Source organism: Sciurus carolinensis, chromosome 4, assembly GCF_902686445.1.
Source record: "Sciurus carolinensis chromosome 4, mSciCar1.2, whole genome shotgun sequence".
Taxonomy (NCBI): Eukaryota; Metazoa; Chordata; class Mammalia; order Rodentia; family Sciuridae; genus Sciurus; species Sciurus carolinensis.
In genome coordinates, this window is record NC_062216.1 from 153,152,391 (window position 1) to 153,172,973 (window position 20,583).

At 34.4% G+C, this 20,583-nt stretch overlaps 1 protein-coding gene across 1 annotated transcript in view; it reads left to right on the top strand.

Moving 5' to 3' along the window:
* Cfap54 (cilia and flagella associated protein 54) overlaps positions 1 to 20,583 on the top strand; it is a 315,326-nt gene that overhangs the window by 196,904 nt on the left and 97,839 nt on the right. The window contains exons 50-53 of the mRNA XM_047551199.1: positions 7,263 to 7,345; positions 9,105 to 9,274; positions 18,199 to 18,304; positions 20,229 to 20,373. Of these exons, the coding sequence (XP_047407155.1) occupies positions 7,263 to 7,345; positions 9,105 to 9,274; positions 18,199 to 18,304; positions 20,229 to 20,373 (504 nt within the window). The remainder of the gene's footprint in view (positions 1 to 7,262; positions 7,346 to 9,104; positions 9,275 to 18,198; positions 18,305 to 20,228; positions 20,374 to 20,583) is intronic.

Here is a 20,583-nt window from a genome sequence, read left to right on the forward strand (position 1 = left end):
CTTTAGTGTTCTGTAGTTCTCATTGTAGAGGTCTTTCACCTCTTTTGTGAGATTGATTCCCAAGTATTTTATTTTTTTCGATGCTATTGTGAATGGGGTAGTTTTCCTAATTTCTCTTTCTGAAGATTCATCACTTATGTATAAAAATGCATTGGATTTATGAGCATTGATCTTGTAACCTGCTACTTTACTGAATTCACTTATGAATTCTAAAAGTTTTCTGGTGGAATTTCCAGGTTCCTCTAAATATATAATCATGTCATCAGCGAACAGGGATAGTTTGAGTTCTTCTTTTCCTATTCGTATCCCTTTAATTTCTTTGGTTTGTCTGATTGCTCTGGCTAGAGTCTCAAGGACGATGTTGAATAGAAGTGGTGAAAGAGGCATCCCTGCCTTGTTCCAGTTTTTAGGGGGAACGCTTTCAGTTTTTCACCATTTAGAATGATATTAGCCATGGGCTTAGCGTAGATTGCCTTTATAATGTTTAGGAATGTTCCCACTACCCCAATTTTTTCTAGTGTTTTGAGCATGAAGGGATGCTGTATTTTATCAAATGCTTTTTCTGCATCTATTGAAATAATCATGTAATTCTTAACTTTAAGTCTGTTGATATGGTGAATGTCATTTATTGATTTCCGAATGTTGAACCAACCTTGCATCCCTGGGATAAAACCCACTTGATCGTGGTGCACTATCTTTTTAATATATATTTGTATGCGATTTGCTAAAATTTTGTTGAGAATTTTTGCATCGATGTTCATTAAGGATATTGGTCTGAAATTTTCTTTCCTTGATGTGTCTGTGTCTGGTTTAGGTATCAGGGTGATATTGGCTTCATAGAACGAGTTTGGGAGGGTTCCCTCCTCTTCTATTTCATGGAATAGTTTGAGGAGTATTGGAATGAGCTCTTCTTTAAAGGTTTGTAGAACTCGGCTGAGAACCCATCTGGTCCTGGACTTTTCTTTGTTGGTAGGCTTTTGATGACCTCTTCTATTTCATTGCTTGAAATTGGTTTATTTAAGTTTTGTATGTCCTCCTCGTTCAGTTTAGGTAGTTCATATGTCTCTAGAAATTTGTTGATGTCTTTGAGGTTTTCTGTTTTGTTGGAGTATAGATTTTCGAAATAGCTTCTAATTATGTTTTGTATTTCACTCGTGTCTGTTGTGATGTTTCCTTGTTCATTCCGAATTTTAGTAATTTGAGTTTTCTCCCTCTTTCTCTTTGTTAGTGTGGCTAAGGGTTTATCAATTTTATTTATTTTTTCAAAGAACCAACTATTTATTTTGTTAATTTTTCCGATTGTTTCTTTTGTTTCGATTTCGTTGATTTTGGCTCTGATTTTAACTATTTCCTGTCTTCTACTACTTTTGGTATTGGTCTGCTCTTCTTTTTCTAGTGCTTTGAGCTGTAGTGTTAAGTCGTTTATTTGTTGATTTCTACTTCTTTTTTTGAATGCACCCCATGAAATAAATCTTCCTCTAAGTACTGCTTTCATAGTGTCCCAGAGATTTTGATATGATGTGTCTTTGTTCTCGTTTACTTCTAAGAATTTTTTTATTTCCCTCCTGATGTCTTCTGTTATCCATTCATCATATAATAGTGTATTATTTAGTCTCCAGGTATTGGAGAAGTTTCTGTTTTTTATTCTGTCATTTATTTCTAATTTCAATCCATTATGATCTGATAGAGTACAAGGTAGTATCTCTATCTTCTTGTATTTGCTAACAGTAGCTTTGTGGCATAAAATATGGTCTATTTTAGAGAAGGATCCATGTGCTGCTGAGAAGAAAGTGTATTCATTCTTTGTTGGATGGTATATTCTATATATGTCCGTTAAGTCTAAATTGCTGATTGTGTTGTTGAGATCTATAGTTTCTTTATTCAATTTTTGTTTGGACGATCTGTCCAGTGGTGAGAGAGGTGTGTTAAAATCGCCTAGTATTATTGTGTTGTGGTCTATTTGATTTCTGGAATTGAGAAGGATTTGTTTGACGTACGTGGATGAGCCAATGTGACGTGGAATTACACTGGTCGTGTATTCATATATGAATACAGGAAAGTTATATCTGATTCACTGTACTGTTTCTGTTCCCACCCCTTCCCTTCCTTTCATCCCATTTGTCTAATCTGATAAACTTCAATACTTCCCTCCCTACCCCTTATTGTGTGTTAGCATCCACATATAAAAGAGAACATTCAACCTTTGATTTTGGAGGATTGGCTTATTTCACTCAGCATGATAGTTTCCGGTTTCATCCATTTACTGACAAATGCCATAATTTCATTCTTCTTTATCACTGAGTAATATTCCATTGTGAATATTTACCATATTTTCTTTATCCATTATCTGTTGAGGGGCACCTAGGTTGGTTCCATAGCTTAGCTATTGTGAATTAAGCTGCTATAAACATTGATGTGGCCTTGTCACTATAGTATGCTGATTTTAAGTCCTTTGGGTATAAACCGAGGATTGGGATAACTGGGTCAAATGGTAGTTCTATTCCAAGTTTTCTGAGGAATCTCCATACTGCTTTCCAGAGTGCAGTCCCACCTGCAATGTATGAGTGTACCATTTCCCCCCATCCTCGCCCATATTTATTGTGACATGTATTCTTGATAATTGCCATTGTGATTGGAGTGAGATGAAATCTCAGTATAGCTTTAATTTGCATTTTTCTATTTGCTAGAGATGTTGAACATTTTTTCTTATATTTGTTGACCCATCCTATTTTATCTTCTGTGAAGTACTTGTTCAATTTCTTTGTCCATTTATTGATTGAGTTATTTGATTTTTGGGGTGTTTTTTGAGTTCTTCATATATCCTGGAGATTAATGCTCTATCTGAGGTGCAGATGGCAAAGATTTTCTCCCATTCTGTAGGCTTTCTCTTCATGTTCTTGATTGTTTCCTTTGCTATGAAGAAGTTTTTTTAATTTGATAGCATTCATTTACTGATTCTTGATTTTATTTTTTGCCCTTTTGGAGGAATTTGGTTTCTAAGCTGACACAGTAGAGAGTTGGGTCTATTTTTCTAGTAGGTGCAAGGTCTGTGGTCTAAGTCCTTGATCCGCTTTGAGTTGAGTTTTGTACAGGGGGAGAGATAGTTGTTTAATTTTATTTTGCTACATATGGATTTCCAGTTTTCCCAGTACCATTTGTTGAAGAGGCTAGCTTTTCTCCAGTGTATGTTTATGGTGCCTCTGTCTAGTATGAGATAACTGTATATATGTGGGTTTGTTTCTGTGTCTTATATTCTGTACCACTGGTCTTCATGTCTGTTTTAGTGCCAATACCATGCCCTTTTTTTACTATAACTCTGTACTATAATTTAAGTTCTGTTATTGTGATGCCTCCTGCTTCAGTTTTTTCACTAAGCATTGCTTTGGCTATTCTGGGCCTCTTATTTTTCCAAATGAATTTTGTGACCGCTTTTTCTATTTCTATGAAGAATATCATTGAAATTTTAATAGGAATTGCATTAAATCTGTATAGTGTTTTTGGTAGGATAACTATTTTGAAAATATTAATTCTGTCTATCCAAGAACATGGGAGATCTTTCCATCTCCTAAGGTCTTTTTCAATTTCTTTCTTTAGTGTTCTGTAGTTTTAATTTTAGAGGTCTTTTACCTCTTTTGTTAGATTGATTCCTAAGTATTTTATTTTATTTTTTGAGGCTATTGTGAATGGGATAGTTTTCCTAATTTCTCTTTCAGTTGATTCATCACTGATGCATAGGAATGCAATTTATTTATGGGTGTTAATTTTATATCATGTTACTTTGCTGAATTCATTTATGAGTTCTAGAAATTTTCTGCTGGAGTTTTTAGGGTCTTCTAAATATAGAATCATATCAACAAATAGGGATAGTTAGATATTTTTTCCCAATTCTTATCCCTTTAACTTCTTTCTTCTGTCTAATTGCTCTGGTTAAAGTTTTGAGTTCTGTGTTGAATAGAAGTGGTGAAACAGGGAATTCTTATCTTCTTTTAGTTTTTAGAAGGAATTCTTTCAATTTTTTTTCCATATAGAATGATTTTGGCCTTGGGTTTAACATATATAGCTTTTACAATGTTGAGGTATGTTCCTACTCTTCCTAGTTTGTCTAGTTTTTTGCACATGAAAATATGCTATATTTTGTCAAATGCTTTTTCTGTATCTATTGAGATAATCATGGATTCTTCTTTTTAAGTCTATTGATGTGATGAATTACATTTGTTGATTTCCATATGTTGAAACAACTGCATTCCTAGGATGAACCCCACTTGATTATGGTACAATGTCTTTTAAATATATTTTTGTATGTGATTTGACAGTATTTTATTAAGAATATTTGCATTTGTGTTCATCAGATTATTGGTTTGAAGTTTTCTTTCTTTGATGTCTGTATCTAGTTTTGGGTGCTGCTAGCTTCATTGAGTTTGGAAGGGTTCCCTCCTTTTCTACTTCATGGACTAATTTGAGGAGGATTGGTGTTAGTTGTTTGAAGGACTGGTAGAACTCAGCTGAAAATCCTTCTGGTCCTGGCTTCTCTTTGTTGGTATGCTTTTGATGGTGCCTTCTATTTCATTGCTTGAAAATGATCTGTTTAATTTTTGTATGTCTTCCTGATTCAATTTGGGTAGGTCATATGTCTCTAGAAATTTGTTGATGTCTTCAAGATTTTCTATTTTATTAGAGTATAAATTTCCAAAATAGTTTATGATTATTATCTGTATTTCAGTAGTGTCCATCGTGATATTTTCTTTTTCATCACAAATTTTAGTAATTTGAGTTTTCTCTCTCTCTTTGTTAGCTTGGCTAAGGGTTATTCAATTTTATTTATTTTTTCAAAGAAATAACTTTTTGGTTTGTCAACTCTTTGACTAGTTTTCTTTTGTTTCAACTTTACTTATTTCAGCTCTGATTTTAATTATTTCCTGTCTTCTACTGCTTTTAGTGTTGATTTGTTCTTCTTTTTCTAGGACTTTGAGAACTCAATGGTAGGTTATTTTTTGTTGTTGTTGTTGACTTTTTAGTCTTTTAATGAATAAACTCAATTCAACAAGCTCTCCTCTTAGCACTGCCTTCATAATGTCCCAGAGATTTTGTATGTTGTATTGCTATACTCATTTACCTGTAAGTATTTTTTTTTTATTTCATTCCTGATTTCTTCTGCTATCATTCATCATTTTATTTAGTCTCCAGGTATTTGAGTAGCTTCTAGTTTTTATTTTATCCTTGATTTCTACTTTTATTCTATTATGATCTGATTAAATTCAAGGTATTCTCTCTATTTTTTTTTTTTTTTGTATTTGCTAAGAGTTGCTTTGTGGCTTAAAATGTGGTCTAATATTTTAGGAAAGGATCAGTGTGCTGCTGAGAAGAAAGTGCATTCAGTCATTGATGGATGAAACATTCTATATGTCTATTAAGTCTAAATGATTAATTGTATTTTTTAGTTATATAGCTTCTTTATTTAGGATTTGTTTGGAGGATCTAACGTGGTGAGAGAGGCATGTTAATATCACCCAGTATTATTGTGTTGTGGTCTATTTGATTCTTTAAGTTGAGAAGGGTTTGTTTGATGTATGTAGATTCTCCATTGTTTGGGACATAAATAATTATGTTTTTATCTTGTAGATGTATAATTCCCTTAAGCAGCATTAAATGTCTTTCTTTGTTCCTTCTGATTAACTTTGACTTGAAGACCACTTTATCTGATATGAGGATAGAAACCCCTGCTTATTTATGAGATCCATATGAATGATAGGTTTTTTTTTCCCATTCTTTTACCTTTAGCTGTGTATGTTTTTTCCTATGAGGTAAGTTTTTGGAGACAGCATTTGGAGACACATTTGCTGTCTGTGTCTTTTGATTGATGATTTATATTCAGTCTTATTATTGAAAAATGATCTTTATTCCCTGTTATTTTGATTTATTTCTGGTTTTAATTTGAGTTAGTTTCTCCTTTGATTGACCATCTTTTAATGTATTTTCTCCTTTACTGTTTTTCACTTTTATTTTTCATTTCTTCATCAAATATTGAGAATGATATGTAGTGCATGCTTTCTAGTGTGCATTCTTTTAACTTTGATTTATCTTAGAAGGTCTTTATTTCATTGTCAATTATGAAGCTTAATTTTGCTGGGTATAGTATTGGCTGGCATTCATTTTCATTCAGAGCTTGGTATATATTATTCCAAGACCTCCTAACTTTGAGGGTTTACAAAGGGGGGGGGGGGACGTGAGAAACCAGCTGAGATCTGGATTGGTTTCCCTCTAAATGTAACCTGTCATTTTTCTATTGCACCTTTAAAAATTCTATCCTTATTCTATATGTTAGGCATTTTCATAATAATGTGCCTTGTTGTGTGTCTGTTGTAATTTCTTATATTTGGAGTCCTGTAAGTCTCCTGTATTTAATTTTCCATTTCATTCTTTTGTTTGGAAAAGTTCCTTATATTATTTCTTGAAAAGATTTTGAATTCCTGTGGTTTTTATCTCCAAGCCTTCATCTATCCTGATAAATCTTAAATTTGGTCTTTTCAGGTTATCCCATATTTCTTGGATGTCTGTTCATGGTCTCTTAACATCTTTTCTCCATGGTCAATTTTATTTTCAAGATTATATATTTTGTCATATTTGCCTAAAACTCTGTCTTCCAAGTGGTCTAGTCTGTAGGTCATACTCTCCATTGAATTTTTAATTTTTGTTTATTGATTCCTTCATTTTGAGGATTTCTGCCTGATTTTTTCCCCAGAATCTCTCTTTATTGAAGTGATCTTTCACTTCCTATATTTTCTTTCTGATTCCACTTCTTACATCATCCTTTACCTTGCAGATCAGTTTAACTATGTACATTTTAAACCCCTTCTCTGATATTTCTTCCACTGGTTTTGAAGGATTTTGTTATTGAAGTATCTTGGTTTGTTTGGGGTGATTTGTTCCTTTGCTTTTTCTTGTTCTGTGTCTACCAATCTAACACTATAGGTCTTGGTCAGTGGAGTTTCTACCCTGTGAAATTAGAGTGTTCCTGAAGGTTTCTAGTACTTCACCATTTAGGGGGAGATAAATAATAACAACAACCAATGCAAACAATATACAGCATTAAACCAAGTGATACACAGCATTTAATTTCCTGCTATGATGTCTACAATAAACAGAAATCTAATGATTATTGTGATTATTTTTGCATTAAATTTATGAATTTTAAAAATTCATCAACTAATATTTCAACTAACCATAGATATCCTTAGTATTTCCAAAATATTATGTCTTTGTAGAGCTATATTTAAAGGATGATGGAGGTGGCTCATTGCATCAGCTTACAAAAGTTAAAGATGAATTTACTCTTAACATGCTAAAGGTAAGTCTGAAAATTTTTTTCAAATCATAGGGAAGTGGTTATCAAAATGCATACATTTAGGCTTGAACAGAGTGGTACTTGCCCTTGGGAGATCCAGTATCTTTTCTTACATAAGGATAGCTGGAGGCCAGAGTTAGTGTATACTACCTAGGAGAAAAATAGATGCCCAGAGGTGTCAGGCTTTGTTTTACCACCTTATTAAGATGATACAGAAAATCTGATTTATTGTTTGGGGGGATGTGAGTATTCCATACCCTGTTTCTCATTTCCTCCTCATAGAGATGACAGCAGCAGCAGCTATCATTTATTCAGTACTTACTATATGACAGGCATTTTGCATGGTTTTTTAATTTTCATAACTCTATGATGCAGGTATTAATCATTTTTTAACTATACTGTGATGAATCATGAGAAAACTAGAGACCTAGTTTATGAAATTCACTAATGTCATGCAAATAATAAAATATAGACCTGGGAGTAGGACCTATTTTTTTTTTCATAAGAATCTATGTTCTTAACCATTGTACTAAATTGCCCTAGTATTATATATGTATTACCCTAGTATTATTATATATTATTATATATGATATTTACTACTTGGTACCAACAAGATTTTAGAGACCTGTTGCTTGAAAGAGTGATTTTTAAAAATTTTCTTCTATGTCGGAATGATATTTACTATTGATTATCTACTGTACAATCTCATTATCTTCACATTACCACAGTTTAACTTGGAATATGGTCTGTCCTCATTATTTATGGATCATGTTTGTTAAATTGTCTATCTGCTAAATATTTTTGTAATTCCCAAATCAGCACTCTTGGCACTTTTTAAAATCATTCATTGACATGCATAGAAAAATTAGATTTGTCCAACACGCACATTCCCAGCTAAATTGAATAGGGTGATGCTCTGACTTTTCTTTGCAGTTCTCATACGATTAACAAGTATCCTTTTCTACACTTGCATTGATTTCACTGGATATCCCTAATCTGAAAATCCAAAATCTGAAATGCTCCAATGAGTGAAACATTTTGAGTGTCATGTCAGTGCTCAAAAAGTTTTGGATTTCAGAGCCTTTAAGACTTCAGATTTTTGTGTTAAGTACACTTAAGTGTATCATGTTTTTCATTTTTTTAAATTTAGTTGATAATTTTACTACTTAAAATGTACCCAAAGCATAGTGTTGAAGTGCTGCCTAACGTTTCTAAGTGCAAAAAAGTTGTGCAGTGCCTTAGAGAGTAATACTTGTGTCAAGTAAGCTTTAGACCTGAGTTATATATATTTATTTATTCAGACCTGAGTTATAGTGCTATTTGTTGTGAGTTCATGGTTAATGAATCAACAATATGTGTATATTAAATGTGTCCTTAACTATAAATACACATTCAAGTGACGATATGGATCAGTTGATTGATGAAAGGGTTGTGCCCAGAGGCTTCTAGGGGTTCATTTCTGTATTTTCTCTGAGAGCAGTGGTTTAGTTTTTCATTAGTGTTTATGGCAAGTTTCTAGAACTATTGTGAATATTGACCATTGGTCATCTATACATTAAAGGATAACTATTTTCCTTACTAATGCTATTACTTCTTGATTTTCTGTTGTCTTTTTCCTTTTTATTGAGTTCTCTTCTCTGATGATTATGTACAGATTTCCATTTAGTCTTCCATTCGTTGTTACTTTTCAGACATAAAAATATTTGATAAGAATGAGACATCATTTCTGAACATCTGTGTTTTTGTGGTGTTTATTCTTTAGTCAGTTTTACTGATGGAAGCTGAAGAAAGGCTGAACTTCCTTGTATCTGAGATGGAGCATCCAGGCCACAAGGACCTATCTCAGTGTTCTGCTGGTGAGTTGGAGATTGTGGTGGAGGCCCGGCTTCAGCTGGCTGCAGTTGCCCTGCAGAGACACCGGGCAGCACACAGGTGAGTCTCCCCATACACAGAAGAGGCACACATTTGAAGAGCAGCTTCCTTCTCTAGAACACCCAGATGCCCCCTTCTCTGGTGTGGGTGGGAAGTTATCCTAATTTATGCAAATTTTATAGAAGTTTTATAAATCCCAAGATCTATAAGATATACTTGCTTCTTATTATCCAGGAGTATTGTTACACCTAAAACTGCACTGCTCAACTAAGAAATTGCTTTAACACACAGTAACAAGGATGTTTTGTGTCATATAGAAAGAGCTAACTAACAGATGCTTTGGATTTAATTTTTTTAAAGACCGAATCTAAATTCCTTATAGATTTTTAAAGATAAAGCATTTGTAGTATTTTTTTTTTTCTGAAACACCAACTAAAAATATTAAACAAAAACTGTTCTGAAAAAAGGAACATCCTCCAAACTATGCTGTGATGAACTATTAAGAAGCTGGTATAGGTGGCTAAGTATGTAAATGTACTGTGATTGTTAGTGTCAGATCTTTCATTTAATTTGTTCATTTATTCTTTTATTCCCTTATTATCTCATCACTGTGTTCTGATATATGGGCACTGAGAATATAAAGATGAGTAGAATATTCATGTATACATCTGCTCACAGACACATACCATATTTAAGTAGAGGAGTAAAAAATAATACTATTACAATGTTTTTTTCATAATTAATACTATAGAAATATACTTTCAAGAATTTTCTATACCATTTGTGATAAATACTTCTATCATGATGTCTTGTGACATGTTCAATAATGATTTATTTAACAATGCATGTTTCCTATTATCCACTAATTTATTAATTTATTGTGAGCACTTACCATATGCTGGGTAGTGTTCTGTGTTCTTGAGATATATCAGTGTCATGGTGCTCATATATATGATATAGACGAAATATATAACAGTACTGACACAAAATTCTTTCCTCATAAAGTTTATAGTCTATTAGATAATAAGCAGATGATAATAAAACTTTAAACATAATGAGCCAATTACATAGTGTAACCAAAAGTGATAAGTGCCATGGGGACTATTGGAAGTAGAAATGGGGGAGGAGGAGTTATTTTTCATTTAAAATTGTGTGGTTATAATAAAAAGGATGTCTCTGCTCCCACATTCAATGACTGACAGCTCTCAGGGTCTGCCCTACCTTTCTCTTGCAACTTTCTCTTTCTTATCTGGGCAAGCAGATAAGAAAACCCCTCTTTGGTGTTAGTGGGAAGCTCAAACCATGCAACTCCTGGCCCATGTGTGGGAAACCTTACCCCAGTGCCACCATGCAGTAACCACCATCAAACTCCAAGCTAGTCTCCTTTCCTTGTCCTCACAGGCCATTTTCAACCTTTATAGAGAGCCTAGCCTGCTTCCCATGAAACCTCATGATGTATTCTGTCAAGATTCTCATCCCCTCTTGATGTGTGTGGGGTATACATGACTGAAACCTTTTCCATGATCAACTACATCTAATCTGATTTTACACTAGAAACAGTATAGGTTTGGGGGAATTTATAATTTTTTATAGTTTCTAAGTAGAAGTGAAAATCCATAAACTGATCAGTGATTCTCAATATGTGTTCTGCAGATCTCTGGGGATGTCTCTAAATCCTTTTTAGGTAGGGGGTTGGTGAGGTCAGAGATACTTTTATAATGAAACCAAGACACCATCTGCCTTCTTCAGTGTATCATTTGCACTGATGCTACAAAAAACAACAATGGTAAAACTTCTGGTGCCTTACCATGAGTCAAAGCAGTGGCAAAAAACTATGCTAGTTGTCATTATAGTCTTTAACTCTACATACTTGCGATTTTGAAAAGCCAGATGCACATAAGAAGGACCTTTAAGAAGCAGTAGAAATGATTGCACTTACAAAGGCCTGTCCTTGGATGTGTGTCCTTCATATCTGGTGGGAATCTTAAGTGTGAAGCATGCCCAGGCATTTCTGCTCTGTACCAAAACTGATGGTAGTCTTGAGGAAGAACACATGGTTGAGTTGAGAATTGAAGAAGAGGCTCTTTTCATGGAACACCATCTTTATTTGAAAAAACATGAATGGACTATGGTTAGTCAGACTTGAGTATTTGGCAGACATTTTCTTAAGAATGAGCAAAATGAGCAGAACTAATAGGGTTTGTTGCCAATGACAACATTTGAAATTTATAGGAAAATTAGAATTTTGGACAATTTGTGTTTGCCATTTTGAACTTTATAGTTTACCAGTGTTTATTTCTCTGACAAGAGTGGTAATATTAACAAACTATTTTTTAATTGTGTAATGAAATATTTCCACATTTGTGTGTCTGCATAACTCAGGGAGCTAATATTTTCCAGAGAACCAGTATGCAATGACACAAATCCTAGTTAATAAGGTAGACCACTAGGTTTTAATGTAATGTAGGAAAAGTTCATCGATATGTGGTATTAGATTCTGTATAACCACAAACTTTTAAGAAACTGTTACTTGACACATTTTGGTATAGTATCAAAGGGATACATTCACAGTTATTTGAAGAGACTCAAAATTCTCCTTCCCTTTCCAACAACTATTTACGTGAGGCCTAATCTTCATATACTTAAAACAGTATATCACTGACCACCTGTATAATGGGATACATAAGTAGATTTTTATCTTGTTCATCCAGATATTAAAGAAAACAATGGCATTCTTCTCACTATTTTTTTTTGAAAAAATAGTTGCTTTGCACTAAAATGTATTATTTATATTAATATGTAAAAGGCTCATTATTCTTTTTTTAAAATGAATTAAATATTAAAGAAGTTAAAAATTTGTCATTTTAATTTCTGATAGGAAAATGTTTATGGAGCTCTTTGGGGGTTCTTAGTAATTTTTAGGGGTGTAAAGGGATGCTGAGATAAAGCTGCAGACAAGCTGATTTATAGTATTGTCACATTTACAGCTATCTTTAAGGGTACAATGGTAGTTTATTGATGGTAAAATAGTCTTTAGCTATGCTATTATAAAATGAAATAATAATTTTCCCCACTGAAGTTTAAAGGTAGTTTTAGTATATGATTTCCTATAAAATTGTCTTTCTCCAAAGTATGTCTCAGAGCAACAGGAGTCTTAGTAAATATTTTTTTGTCATTTACCTTTATTCTTCCTGAAGCTCTCTGTATATATTATACCCCTTTGATATGAAGGATCTGAGTGAGTTTTTTTTTTTTTTTGTTGTTGTTGTTGTTTTTTAAGGGAATAATAAGGAAATGAGAAACTAAAGTTTACAAAATGTTCACAGAAAGGAGTCATAATAGAACTTTAATTTGAAGACCACATAGATGTATGCAAATAATATGCTAGTATATCAGAATCACTCCTCTTTTAAATATATGAACCTGGCCCTTGGGACAAAACCTGCAAAAACTTGGATATTATTGCCTTTTTGGAGCAGAGTTGTCATTTGGGGGAAACCTACTGTCAAGATGAATGAGTTTTTCTTGTGTGAACTTTACCCCCCATGAGCTTCTGTTTGGGCACTGCTGAGAGTCTTGGACAGTCCCTTTTCCAAATGATGGTTAGCTTGACATTTCCTGATACTTCTAATAAAATTATGTGTCAAGGAAATAGAAAGACACATTCCCTGGGGTGACAGGTAGAGTGAGCTGCATGGATTTTATGAGAACAAACTGACCATTTTGTCATGAATGTTAATAAGAAATATATGAGATCAAAGTTATTCACACTGTATTTCTATTTCTTTCTCTTTCAGAATCCCATTTTTTTATTACTAAGTGTTTCTTCCTATTTTTTGCATTTAATTTATTGCTGAATGGAAAACCACTTGAGCCTTTTAGTTTTGTCAGAATGAAACTTCCTCCCTTTGGGATTTTAGACTGTTGATATTGGGTAGTCCTTCTGTACTTTCTGTCTAGCAGGAGTGGAGAAAGCAGAAAATTTCCAGACCATAACAACTGCTGCAGTTTGAATGTTTATCCCCCAGAATTTATGTTTGGAAATTTAATCCCCAAAGGTGTATGTTGATAGGATTTGGAGGTGGAGCCTTTTGGAAATAATTAGGATTAGATTGGGTCCTAATGATGACATTAATGCTTTATAAAAATAGAGAGACCAGAAAGAGCAAGCTTGTTCTTTCTCACCATGTGATGCCCACTTCTATGTTATAATCAGCAAGAAGGTCCTCACCAGATGATGGATCTATGCTCCTGGACTTCCCAGTCTCCAGATGTATAAGCTAATAACACCTGTATGCTTTTTGTAAGTTACCTAGTCTCATGTATTCCATTATAGCAACAGAAAACAGACTAAGGCAGCAACTAAATAGTGCCAGTTAGATTGCAACCTACTGGCATGTCCTATATTTATTCAAGTTTTGAGGTTAGCGAGATGCTGAACTTTATTCCTCATTTATCTTGTTATCAGAAATTGAGCTTCAGAATCAGAAGAATGGAATAGACACAATTTTCTTCTTCCAGAGGCCTCTAGTAGCCATGATGTGCTAGTCTGTGAAGCTACCCAGTAACAGGTGCCTTAGAAACATGTGTAGCCTTAGCAGAATAAGGGAGAGGAAATTTCCTATCTGTATATACACAGAATCTGAGTTATATCTGTTGTTATTTTCTTGCTTGCTTGTCTAGTTTTATTTTAAAGTAAGGTTAGATCATCACAATATCTTAGAGAATATTCTACAAATATTGTAAACCATTTTAATGATTTAGCCAAATATTGGGAGTTTAAAATTTGATAGTTGCTAGAAGGTTCAGTTTTTCTGGCTAACAACTTAGAAAGAAAAACCAGTATAATCTCTTCCCTCCTCCCCTGGCCAACTCAGTGCACTAGTCGTGACAGTACCAGCCATGTGCAAGGCCGATTGTCCAGTGCTGCTGTTTGCTGAGCATACCCCACTCTCAGTACACGGTCAGCGCCATGGGGGCAGGGAATTTCATCTGCAGCTTTGTCCACTATCCAAAGACTTCTTCCTGGCATAGAAAGAAGTACATTAAAAATATTTAATACATACTTTTGAACAAATGAGAAATGAAGACCTGATTTAATCCTTACAATCACTGGATTTTACAAAGTCTGCATTTCTGTCATGACCATTCCTATTTTGTAGACTAAAGGATTGATAATTGGAGTTTCCAACGTCATATAGCTAATACATGGCAAAGGTAAGATTTGAACTCTCTACGTTTGGTATCAAGGTCTTTAAAGATTGGATTATCCAAGAGCAATTTAAAAGTTTTTTTCCTTAGAAGCAGAAAAAAAAAATAATGAAATAATTGAATCTCTAGAACTGACTCTAGTTTCAAAAACTAGAACTGACTCTAAAGTGTCAACTGATTTGTCTGTAAAACATTTTAATTTTTATAAATTTAACTAAAACATTTACAGCTGTAATACATAGGAAAAAAACCCATACCTGTGGTAATTATGACAAATTGTTCCTATTATTTTTGTGTGTAGTTGTTGGTAAGATTGATAAAAAGACACTATTGATAAGTGGCCAAATACTATAAATCCTTCATCCAAAACAGGAATTGTAACTAGTACATAAACACATGGAAAGATGTTCATTATCTTACAAAGTAAAGATAAAGCAATAAACCAATCTAAGATACCAAATATTTCCTGATTGTTTTGTCTTCCAAATTCCCATTGAAATACAGGAGGATCCATGAAGACAGAAGGGTTCACTATCCAAAAACCTGGCCCAGTGCCCTGACACAGTATGGGGACTTAAAGAAGTATTCCAGCCAATGAAAGAGATATATCTCATAATTAAGAACTTGGGAATTTGTTCCATAAAAATGACTAGTGATGGGCATTTCAAATGAATTTGTGCTGTCTAGATGATGCTTGCATATAACTAAGTGCAAGGGTCAAAATTGATTTCCCCCAAAGCTGAAAGAATATAAAGATAATAATAATGACCTGGGGTAATACATCAGATTGTAGTAACTACAAAATGTGGAAGAGATAGGTAATGAAAGAGTACTAAATTATTCACCTTACATTTTGAAGATCAAAATATTTTGTTTCATTTTATTCTTTGTAAATAGAGAAATGGATTTTTAAAAATGAATTGAGAAGTATAATTTTGAAAGTTCTAAAAATACTGATGTTAGAATCTAAACCAGAATATATATTTTCCACATCAGTGTGGAAAATAAAAGCAAGATTATCATATAGCAAAAGACAAAAAGTAAAGGGAAAAACAAAAGAAGAATAAACATAGAGTATAAAAATAATAGACTAAAACAAGGTATATTAATTATAGCAATAAATATAAAATTACTAAAATTCCCTGTGCTAGAATTTTTTGGTTGCAAGTGACATAATTCCAACTTGAACCAAGCTTCCGATTCAGGTGATGAGAGCAGGGAGGGACAGAGCTAAGGACTGGGTCAAGGGCTTGGTGAAAGTGGAGGCCTGAACGCTCCTGGTATTCTCTCATTCCATCTCTTTCAGCCCTTTGTGTTGATGAGAGGCACAGTCAGCAGTGACTATCTAACAATCATAAATATGGCACCAAGTAACACTCTAGCACTATCAGCCAAGTCAGATTTGTTAGAACTGTGGAGAGGCAAAGACTGCAACATAGCCTAATAACTAAGGTGTAGGGGACAGATCCTGGCTTCTCTCTGTATAGCTGTGTGACTTTGGGCAAGTTGCTCAACATTTCTGTATCTCCATTTCCTAAAATAGAAAATAGAGATGATGATAATAACATCTACCTGAGAGATTTGTGGTAGGGAAGAAGTGAATTAATTCATTGGAAACAATACAGCACCTGACAGGTGATAAATACTAGTTATCTTATTGAAAAATAAGGATTGTGGAAAGAAAGGAGAAATTTTTCTGTGGTTAGTATGAGCACTTTTTTTTTTTTGTACCAAGGATTGAACCCAGGGATGCTCAACCACTGAGTGTCATCCCCAACCTGTTTTCTATTTTTATTTTGAGACAGGATCTCATTCCTTAAGTTGCTTAGAGCCTCACTAAATTTCTGAGGTTGGCTTTGAACTTCTAGCACTACATTTTAAGTTTTTAATATCACATGTTAACCAGAAAAGGAAAAGGCTTAAACAATAAAATTTGAAAACTGAGCATAAATGCATACTCTGAGAATCTAAGACCTGAATTGTACCTTTTTCGTCATCCATGGATGCTGACAAAGCTGATCATGCGCTAGACCAGAAACCTCAATAACTGATCCAAAAGAGGAGGCGTACTGACCACAGTCCAGAAATGAGGAAGGCATCTGGAATGAGTAAATCTGATTTCCACCCTGAGGAGATCACTGTGGCTACTCTCCGGAGCCCGGGAACTACAGCAGGGGGCTGGTCAGGAGGCTACTGCAGACACCAGTCTGGAGACGATGGGGGCTTGGACGAGTCCGCATGGAGCTCCTGGGTGGCTGCCATGTTGCGATGGTGGAGCTAACAGAACTTGCTGAAGGATGCAACACGAAGTGGGAGGAGAAGCACGCAGTGGTGATCACTGAGAACGTGGATGGGGAGTGATGTTGGGTGCAGGAGGCAGAAGCAGGGGATCTGCTTTTAACTTGGGCTTAGTAGACTCCCTGGGCTGCCCTAGCAAGGTACCAAATACTGGGTGGCTTAAAGTTCCAACACTTTATTTTTTCACAGTTTGGGAGGCTAACAGTCTGAAATCAAGGTGACAGCAGGGCCATGCTCTCTGTGATAACCCTAGAAGAGAATCTCCGCTCACCTCTTCTAGCTTCTGGTGTTTGCCAGCAGTCCACCATGTTCCTGGGCTTGTAGATACACCCATCCTGTCACGTGGCTGTTCTCTTTCTGTCTTCACATCCTCTTTCCTCTGTGCATATCTGCTTTTATCCAGCATTCCCTTTCTTATCCAATCATATTGGACTAGAACCCTAAAGATTTCATTTTAATTAGATTTCCCTTGTAAAGAACTTACTTCCATAAGTTCACATTTTGAGGTACTGAGAGTCAGGACTTCAGCATACTTTTTTGGAGGGATAGAATTCACCTGTTAAATGTGACTGGTAACCATTCAAGTGGAGATACCAAGGGGGGAATCATGGATATTTTGTCCATTTGGTTTTTAACCCAAGTTTTTTTGTGTTACAAATAATACTGCAATGAACTTCTTCAAATACACATATTGTTCTGTATTTTGAGTTTTGTTTTGGAATCGATTTTTAAAAGAAGGCAGCTCAATATTTATCATTAAGATATTTTGAAAAAATGTGATGTAAAATTTTAAGTTTGTCATTCTACAGGGGAGGAGGATACAGTGGTTTAAGGTACAAATTTATATATGAAGCAACAGGAAGTAAAAAACCCCTATCTCTTGGCATCTATTAAGTTAGTTCATTTAATTTCTGGCACTGCTAATCATTGATCAGGCAGTATTTTAGTTTAAGAGTTTCCAACTCTATAAAATTGAGTAAATCTGGAGAACTGCATTCTAATATATATAAAATATCTTTGTTAATTTTTAAATAAAATTGTCAATAAATTTTGCTTTAGATACTCAAAGCATGTATTTACTCATTTTCATTTAAAAAAAACTGTTTTTAGTATGAATATATAACAACAAATCCCACCATTATGTACAACTATAATACATCAATAAGAAATGTGGGGAAAACCCCTATTTTTAGTTTCTATTATGTCCCAGTCACTGTATTAGATGACAGGTTTCTAAGAAAATGAGAAAAAGTAGCTGTAGAGATATGTCCAGAGGATTAAATTGTGTGATAAAAAGCACCATATGAGGAAACCAAGGTGCTAAAAAGATGTGTAGAAGAGGTACCTGATTTCCTTTTGAGGGTGGGTAGGGATGAAGATTTTGGTTTTGTTTTGTTTGTGAGAAGAAACTTAAGAAATAACATACAAATGCTATAATTATTCTAATAACATTTAAAATATATTCTCTGTTTTAGTGCTGCAATAATATATTCCACACTTAAACTTCTCCAAGATTCAAAACTTTTTAAAAAGAAGGTAGTGCAAGATGATGCAGAAACCCCCCTTTCTCCAGGAACTTCTGTATGTATGAATATTACACTTGTCCTTATAATATCTTTTGGCATGCTAGGATATTATCTAATTATTTGGGTAAAGCAAAGTGGTAAAGTGCCACTCAGAATAAAAATACCTGTTTTTCAGTCACATTTATTGTACTTATTGACAGGAATACCTTGAAAAAATCTCTTAAAATTTAAAAAAATTGGAAATTTCATTTGTAAATGATGGATTGGATATAATAATCACTAAAGTTCCATCAAGATGTATCATTGTAATGTCTAGATATGATCTTAATAGTTGTCTCATGAGACTTTCTCTCTGTTCTGATTTTGAGTTTATTATCTGGGCATGACCAGAAAGATACCTGTACTTTGGATTCCTCATAGAGTCCTCCATATTTAAGATTTCAAATGTATTTGACAACTGGTCACAAATTCTATGATTAGACTTTGATAAGACCATATAACTTAACAATATAGGATTGACTAGGATTAAAATATTAAGATTCATTACACGGAATTCTTGCTCATTATTTCAAGCATTACTAATAAAATTGCTAATATCCAGCATCATTACAAATTAGCAAAGCTAATTATACTAAATAGAGACTCATTTCTAACTATATTAAAAGCACTAACCATACTATAAAGCAATCTAATTCTAAAAATTGTCTTAGAACAATGGTTATCAACTGGAGGTGTTTTTACATCCCAGGGGAGATTTGGCAATGTGTGGAGACATTTCAGTTGTCACAACTAGAGGGGCTGCTATGGGCATCAATTGGGTAGAGGCCAGACATGCTGCTAAACATCTCATAATGTACAGGAGAGCTCCCCCCTGATCCCCAACAAATATCAAAGCATCAAGGCCTCAAATATCAAAGCATCAAGGCTGAAAAACCTTGATTAAGTTGAATTGAGAATCAACGTTTCATTAGGAAATGTAAGCACTGGTAGATTGTTTTATTGACGAACATTGTTTTCTGTATTTATTATCTAAATATTAGACTCCTTGAATACGTGGCCCATGCTAATCACCACCCTACCTGTGAGGCCTCTGTTCACTGCTTACTCTTGTTCTCAGGAATAACTTACCTTTCTTTTCCTGTATGTCCCACCTATCTGTCAACATTCTAGTCCCCTTCAAGGCCCATTAGCAGCTTCTGGATAGCAGGTGGTGCCAACTGGTTGGACATGATGAGCTACCAGATACCTGTCTGGAAATTCTAGAACAAAGGTGGGAGGTTGTTAAAGTTCCCTGAGGGTCTACAATTGAATTCCCCAAGAACAAGCTTCCTCTGCACTTCCATCCCAGTAGCTACCAGCACTTACCACTCCTTTTAAAGTATAATAACAAGGATGGTGAGTCAGTTATAATGCATTTTTGGAATGGGAACCACACAAAGCAATGTAACACAGAGGGTTCAGACTGTGGACTTGAAACCCAGGAAGACATAGGGCTGAGTCCCACCTGGGTTAAACAGGTTAGTTAATCTTTTTTTTTTTTTTTTTCTCAGCCATGCTGGGGATTGAAACCAGGGCCTTGCTCAGCTACATCCCCAGCCCTAGTTAGTTAATCTTTCTAACTCTCAGTTCTCTCTACTGTAAAACAGAAATAACAATAACTCCTCTTTGGCTGTAAGAAAAATTAAATGAGATATTGTGTATAAAGCATGTAACACAGTGCCCAACATATAATAAGTGCTCAATAAATATCAGTGAATGTCATCTATTATTTTTCAGCCCTTAAAATGGTGTTTACAAAAACTTTTCATGACATGGAAACTGCTGACAATTTAATTTTTACGTTTTATAGAATATACAAAGTAATTTCTAGATTTAAAAACTTAATGATGTTGGATGCTTCTCTTAGCTTACATTTGGCTTTAGGATAGAACTTAAGCATTATGAAATCGGAAGTTAACCATTATTTTAATATTGTTTAGGTCTCAGACAATAAAGATGATGAGTTTTTAGACCCTATTTCCCTGAATGCTCGAGAATATTTCAACATTCATCTGTGGTTGAGGTGCTGCTTAGCACTGGTGACGGCGTTTGTCTCACAAATTCGTGGTATTGGAATTGTGAAAGGTACAAATGTCCTATTTTCTTGATCAATGTTTCCACAAAATTTAATTTTATATAGGTGAAGGCATAGTAATATTTTGGGATATCTTTTGCTATAAGGTTCACATTGTGTGTGTGTGTGTGTGTGTGTGTGTGTGTGTGTGTATGTACCAGGAATTTGAACCTGGGAGCACTTAACCCCTGAGCCATATCCCTAGTCCTTTATATTTTGAG